Source organism: Leucoraja erinacea, unplaced genomic scaffold, assembly GCF_028641065.1.
Source record: "Leucoraja erinacea ecotype New England unplaced genomic scaffold, Leri_hhj_1 Leri_934S, whole genome shotgun sequence".
Classification (NCBI taxonomy): Eukaryota; Metazoa; Chordata; class Chondrichthyes; order Rajiformes; family Rajidae; genus Leucoraja; species Leucoraja erinaceus.
The window spans coordinates 21,711-28,926 of NW_026576877.1; the positions used below are offsets into that span (position 1 = coordinate 21,711).

The window sequence follows — 7,216 nt, forward strand, 5'->3', positions numbered from 1 at the left end:
ATGGTATCATGTCACGGCAACAGGCTTTCTTTGCGGTGGATTTGGGATGGAGGTTAGGGCAACATAGTCGATCAAATGTCACCATTGCGAATTTGCTGTTTTTAGACTTTTCTGTTTTCAGAAATTAAGGACTAACTTGGAGCAGACTCGACAAGAAGAGAGGCAGCGGAGGCGAGGATGGCCATGTCAATAACAGCAAATTAGATCATAATCACCGCTTCTACTTCAATGTGAGTTTTATGCTATTGCTTAAACAACTTAACAACTTGAGTGAACGGATATGCGACCCCATTTTTTAGCTCCTCTCTGAATTTACTCTGTGTTAAAGCATAAATACACGTGTTGGTACATGAGCTGAGAAGTCTCAACATGAATCCAGACTGTTGGGCTATATATATTGGATTACTAATACTTCTGTCTGTATAATTATAGTTTACAACCATCCAGTTTAAAGAATGTACAACATAGGTGGCCCACATCAGTATAAAATTGGCAGACAACCCAAAGAGTAAGGCGATGGATTTCCTTCTGTTCTCCGCCTCAGGGTCAGCGCGGTTCTCTCCCTTGCTGTCGGCGCGGAGACCCCTGCGGAGGCGATTGGCTTTAACAATGTTCCTGACAGTCAGAGCGTTAAAGACCAGGATCAGTGCGATCGGAATCAGCGGCGTTAGAAGACTGTCAACCCACTCGTAAGCAGTCCAAAAGAGTGACGTGTAATAGGCGGGAGTTTGGATGCAAAACCATGGTACATTGTCAATAACAACAGAAGGCATAAACTCAAAGTACCTCGGAACAGATCGCAGGAAACCACAGGCGCCCACTACGCTCAAAACCACAGCCGCCGTTTTCTCGGTGCAATATCTCGGTTTGAGCTTCACACAACAAATGGCAACATATCGGTCAAAGGTGAACGCGACTGTGAACCAGACAGAGGAGTCCAGAACTCCAAAAAACAAAACAGCCCTAGCTGCACAGACGGGAGTAATCAGAAGGAAATTAACTGGGAAGTAGATGTTATTAATTCGATTCAATATCACATTAAAGACGACGAGCAAGAGATCAGCAACCGACATTGCCACCAGGTAGCTGGTGATGCATTTGGAGAGACCGCACTTCCCTCGTCGGAGAATCACAATCGCCACGAGGTTAACTGCAAGGAATGAAATAAAACAGCAACATTATCGACGTAAACCTGACAGAAGAAACATCTGTTATGATAGCCATGAAGAAAAAACGGATTAAATGAAAACTGAATCAAAAATGAACGGCCCGCGGAGCGAATTGGCGCTAACTGTTCCTGACCGTCAGGGCGGTAAACGCCAAGTGCAATGCAGTGGGGAACAGGGGCGTTAGAATATTGCAGGTCGAGAAGGTGACATCTCACAAAGCCTTTGAGGAATAAAAATGAAGCAGGGGGGCTAAAACGGGGAATCAGGAGGGCGAAAACGCACATGAAATGTCCTTGCCGAGGTGGGTTTAGAAACATCACAAGACGTTTTATACAAACCAGCGTATCCAGGGAGATGAAGGGAACAATCAAGGACAAACGAGGCCATTTTTCCCTGGAGCCAAATGGGGTGTGCTAGGTACGTTGCATCGGTATGGGATCCGGGAACAGGCACAGCAGCTCACGAACATTGTGCCAAGCACGATACAAATTTAAACTAAGACTGGACATTGTCCAGACCGCTCCAATCGCTGCATCTGCATAGTCTGAAGATTAGCACGTTGAATCTTGCTCCCGAACATGCTACTCCGCTTCTCCTGGCAGCGCGTTCGAGCCACAGAGTATTGGAGCTGTACAGTATAAAAACTAGGCCATGTGCCACAACGTATCCATGCCGAAATGGTGGCATTCTGGCCTCGCCCTATTTGCCAGAATATGCCCCAGATTCAGTTGCTGCCTGGGCCGCTGAGTTCTCAACCCACCCCCGTACCCGTCTAAACCTGCCTTCAATTTAGTTGATTCCACCGAAGTGCAGCCACTATCGACAACTATCTGAGAACTGCCGGAGATGTGACCACTGTTCCCACAAATACTTTCCCAGTGTAACTCCGACCACACGGCCAGGCACATTTCCCAATTAAGGATCCAGTCTGACCCCTTTACCTTGACGAATTCACCAAACCACGAAGGTAAGAAACTCTCCTGAATGCACAGATCAAAGTGGCTCCATCAACGCTCTCACAAGGAGGAAGTCTCAATCAACTTTAAGGAAATTAGTTTCATTCGCTTCCTCTGAATTCTTGTTTATGAATGAACTGCAATGCAGGTTTAATCCGAACATGGACACAAAAAGCTGGAGTAACTCAGCGGATCAGCCAGCATATCTGGTGAAAAATAATAGGTGATGCTTTGGATCGCTTCTGAAGAAATGTTTCGTCCCGAAACGTCACCTATTTCTCTTCTCCAGAGATGCCTCCTGACCCGCTAAGTTACTCCGGCATTTTGTGTGTCTCTCCCCTGCACTCTTGTTGTTTCAGTGAATCCACATTCTCCTCCCGAGCTACGCTCATACAGCGCTCAGTAAAACCAAGTCATTCAGAAGCAGGAACTACAATTATGGGAGCTAGATCTCCCGGGCAATAGTCCCGATGACTGAACCGTTGACAGCGAACATGCATCTTTACAATATGAGCAGAGCAGCGACATACGACCATCTCGTTCGAGACCGGTACTGCGCCTTACCGATAACTCCAATGGCCGCAAGGACAGGGTAGTAAATGCGCTCGATCTGGAAGATTACTGGGTCTCCCATTACCCCGAGAAATGCCTGGCGCGGTGGATCCGCTGATCCCTACTGCTCAAATGTCATAACGTGCTCAAAGAAGCCGAGATATATATGTTCGGACCGAACCTCCAGTGAAACAATTAGCCTTGTAAGGCAATCAGTGGTTTAGTTACACTCATCTGAACATGGTGCTCCCAAGCGTTTTCCTGCAACGTTTATGATGTAATATGGTCTATTAGTTAAGCCTTAGTTGACACCAGACTTATTGTGACGGAAAACCACTGATGTTTCCCAATTCTAATTGTACGTATCCCCAGTACCATTGTCATGCATAGTGACCAAGATCAATCTAAACTCCCATCACCCAGCGGCAGCCAGCTTGGAATGACAAGAGACTGCAGATGCTGGTATGTGGAACAACAAATAACCTGCTGGAGGAACAAGATCCCCGTGAAGCCGCACGTGGAGTATTCTGTGCAGTTACATGACCAGCTTGTTACAGGGGAGATGCCATTGAGCTGGAACCAGCGCAGAGAAAATGTACCCAAATGGTGCAACGAACGCGAGGGCGTGAGCTGTAAGGGTTGGATAGGGTGGGAGATTACTCCTTTAAGCGCAGGGTCTGAGGGGTGACCTTATAGAGACGTATAAAATCACGAGGGTCATGAATAAGGTGAATAGAGTTTTTATATATTCCCAGGGCGAGGGACTGGAGGATATAGGTTTAAGGTGAGAGCGGAAAGATTACATGGGAAACTGAGGGGTGGCTTTTTCACACGGAGGGGGGTAGATATATGGAATGAGCTGCCAGGCGAGATAGTTGAACAGCAAACAATAACAACTTTTAACGATCAACTGGACGGGGAGATGGTTAGAGAAGGTTCAGGAGAACGAGGGAGGAGCGCGGGTGCATTGGAACTCGATTCTGCGGGGCAACTTGGGTGACAGGGTCGAGTGGAGACCAAGTGCCTGAATTACGTGTTATGTGACCCTATGTCCCTACACCGCAGTAGGTCAGGCAGCATCTGAGGAGGGAAATGGACAGTCGACGTTTGAGGTCCGGGTCCTTCATTTGAACTTCAGATGAAGAGTCCCGAACGGGCCTTTCCACTGTCTGTTACCCTCCACAGATGCTGCCTGACTGTAGCATTCATCGTCATGTTGTTCCTAGTCCTCATGAGCAAGCATTCTACGCCATACTCTGTGCCAAACTACCGTTTCCACCAGCTTGCTCCGAGTAAGTGCAGAACATTTGGTGACATGAACATTTTTCGGAGAGAGACGGTAGAATGTAGGTACTACGATGCTAGTGAAGTCGGTGCTGACGAAACGGGCATTCGGGCAAACGGAGGGAATTTCATCACATTTCTGACCTACGGCATGGAACAGTCAATCAGAAATGTACCCGCTTGACCCAGCATTTGTCTAAAACCCTATTGAAGTATGCATCCTTGTTACCTTGGTGAAACTCCAATGGGCATTAATGAGCAGGGCGTTACATAGAACATCGAATATTAACCAGCACCGTGCAGCACAGGCCTCTAAGGTTCTAAGGTTGATAAGTTATACGAGCAGCATTAGGCCATTCAACCATGAAGTCTACTTCACCATTCAATCGTGGCTGATTAAAATTTCCCTCTCAACCCCATTTTCGTGCCTTCTCCCCATAACCACCGACACCCTGACTAATCAAGAATCTGTCAATCCCCGCCTTAAAATATCATTTCAAAAAAGCCTCCACGACTTCCTGTGGCAAAGAATTCTACAGATTCACTACCCTCGGACTAAATTAATTCCTCCTCTTCTCCTTTCTAAAGGTACGTCCTTTTATTTTGTGGCTATGGTCTCTGGTCCTAGACTCTCCCACTAGTGGAAACATCCTCTCCACATTGTCCGCACCTTTCACAATTCGGTGAGTTTCAATCAGGTCTTCCCTCGCCCTTCTAAACCCCAGCGTGTGCAGGCCTTTGGCGTCAAACGCTCGTCACATGTTAACCCAATTATTCCTGGGATTAATCTAAAACCGTAACCTAAAAACGCAATCCCAATCTCCCAACCTGCATCAATACTGCGGTTTCTTTTTTTGTATCTGCATTTTCTCCGTAACTGTAACGCTGTCACGATGTATTGTACACTCTGGTATTTTTCACTTTCCACTACCTATTGTGCTTGTGCGTGGCTTGATTACACTCTTGTTTAGTGTAATGTCACTGGACAGCACACGGAGATGTTCACTGAACCTTGGTACACGTGACAAAACAAAACAATACCTGTCAACCAATACAAATACTTACCAATGTCTGTGTAGAACAATCGATTAGAAGTGTGTCGAGGGGTAGGGGCCGGATTCAAGTCAATGCTCTAGTCCAGAAGACGTACCTGCTCGTATAGAAAGGAACTGCAGATGCTGCTTTAAAACCTAGACACAAAATGCCGGAGTAACTCAGCGGGACCCACAGCATCTCTGAAGAGAAGGAATGGGTGACGTTTCGGATCGAGACGGGTCGAGACGGACGGATCGAATAGGTCTGAAGACCCGAAACATCACCCATTCCTTGTCTCCAGAGATGCTGCCTGGCCCGCTGAGTTACTGCAGTATTCTGTGTCTATCTTAGACCTGCATGGTCAGCGTGTACAAGGTGGGCCTGTCTCTGTGCTGTATAGCTCTACGAGTCTATGACGATGTGATATTATTTGCCCTATCAAAGCACATTGGTCTTCACCTGTCAGGGTGTTGTGTATGATGCCCAACATGCCTTTCGCTTTCTTCACTGCCTGCTCTACCTGCATGCTTACTTTCAGTGCCTGATGAACAAGGACCCCCAGATTTTGTTGTACTTCCCCTTTTTCCCAACTTGGGATGGGATGTTTCAGTTGTACAAAACGTTGGTGAGCGCACAATTGGACGGTACTTTGTACGGTTTTAGTCGTTCTGCGATGGGAATGGCGTAATTGAGCAGAAAAGACTGCAAAGAAGGCTTACCAGGATGTTGCCAGGACTCGAGAAGCTGCGCTGTATGGTGAGGTTGGGCAGGCTACGCCTCAGGAAGCTGAAGAATTATCTTATAGATATGTATAAAACCATGAGGGGAACAGAGAGAGAGTGAATGCATTAAGTGTACAGCACGGAAACAGGCCCTTCGGCCCAACTCGTCCATGGCCACCAAGATGCTCTTACTACACGAGTCCCATTTGCCGTCGTTTTGCCCAAATCTCTCCAAATCGTTCTTACCCTTGTACCTGTCCAAGTACCTTGTGAATGCTGTCAGAACCTGTCTTAACCATCTCCTCTGACAGCTTGTTCCACATATCCAACACCCTCTGAATGAAAAAAAGTTGCACCTCTTGGTCTTTGGATTTCAAGTTCCCTACCCACGGTAAAATACTTTGTGCATTCACTCTGCCTGTTCCCTCATGACTTTATCTACTTCATGCATCCGAAAGGACGGTCGTTGCGAGCAATGGCGGGGCTGCACCTCCCTTCGCCACGTCATTGTTTGACATTCAAAACAATATATGATCGTGTGTTTCATAAAACCCGTAAAAATAGATTGAATTGCATCACAAACGTTGCGTTAACATGCGTGCGCGCCTTCCTGTTCAGCTGTGTGTAAGTAATCCATTGATCACCTGACTCGTCTATTTCTCAATGGAGATGGATTCCCGGTATAAATGATGCTTCTCTAAACACATCATGACATTTGGCCGGGTAGAATCTCCGCGTACACGACACCAGGGATTTCTCGGAGGAAATGGGATACACGGTACTATTCCAGATCGAGCGCATTTACTACCCTTGTCTTGCGGTCCTTGGAGTTACCGGTAAGGCGCCGCTCGGGTCGCGAACGCGCGCCCAGTGTTGCTCCGCTCGTTTTGTAAAGGCGCATGTTCCGTGTAGTCGTTGTGTAAAGGCGCATATTCGGTTCAGTCGTCGCGAATCGTACTCGGGAGATCGTGACCGACATGCGAGGTTAAATGTAGGCGTGAATATATATTAAATGGCAAGAACCGAAACAGCATTGGTGTGCAGTGGGTTTACCAGAAAGATGCCTGGATTAGATGGTTAAGGCTACAGGGAGGTTGCTCCAGCACTTTGCGTCTTTTTTTGGAAACCAGCTCCTGCAGCTCCATTGTTTTACATTCTGACCGTTCTTCACTCTCCTATGTTCCAGTGAGAATAAACAAAACATATCCGAACTCTGCTTCTTACTGCTAGCGAACAACCCGGTGAATCTCTTCTGCACACTGTCCATTGCCATAGTGTGGCTCTAGGTGAAGCTCAAGCTCAAACTCAGTCAGATTGGATGGAGAGCGTCTGTGAACAGCAATTTCAATAACAGCGAGAGGTGCTCTACAAAGTATTGACTGGGGGGAAGGGGGGGGGGCTGAATACTTTTACACGCCACACTTTTCAGTTTTTTATTTGTAAAAAAATTTGAAAACCATGTATCATTTTCCTTCCACTTCACAATTATGCACCGCTT

At 46.9% G+C, this 7,216-nt stretch overlaps 1 protein-coding gene across 1 annotated transcript; it reads right to left on the reverse strand.

Annotated features, from left to right (window-relative positions):
• Nucleotides 1–242: 242 nt before the first annotated feature.
• Nucleotides 243–2,759, reverse strand: LOC129695075 (probable G-protein coupled receptor 139). The gene is made up of 2 exons (XM_055631828.1): nucleotides 2,690–2,759; nucleotides 243–1,150 (listed from the first exon to the last, which is right to left on the reverse strand). Exons 1-2 carry the CDS (start codon nucleotides 2,757–2,759, stop codon nucleotides 243–245), a joined length of 978 nt encoding a protein of 325 aa, XP_055487803.1.
• Between the last annotated feature and the right edge of the window lie 4,457 nt (nucleotides 2,760–7,216).

Coding starts and splice junctions, on each gene's coding strand:
- LOC129695075 (XM_055631828.1), bottom strand. CDS start 2,759: ATGGGAGACCCAGTAATCTTCCAGATCGAGCGCATTTACTACCCTGTC. Junction 1,151..2,689: donor TGCGGCCATTGGAGTTATCG/GTAAGGCGCAGT, acceptor CATTCCTTGCAG/TTAACCTCGTGGCGATTGTG.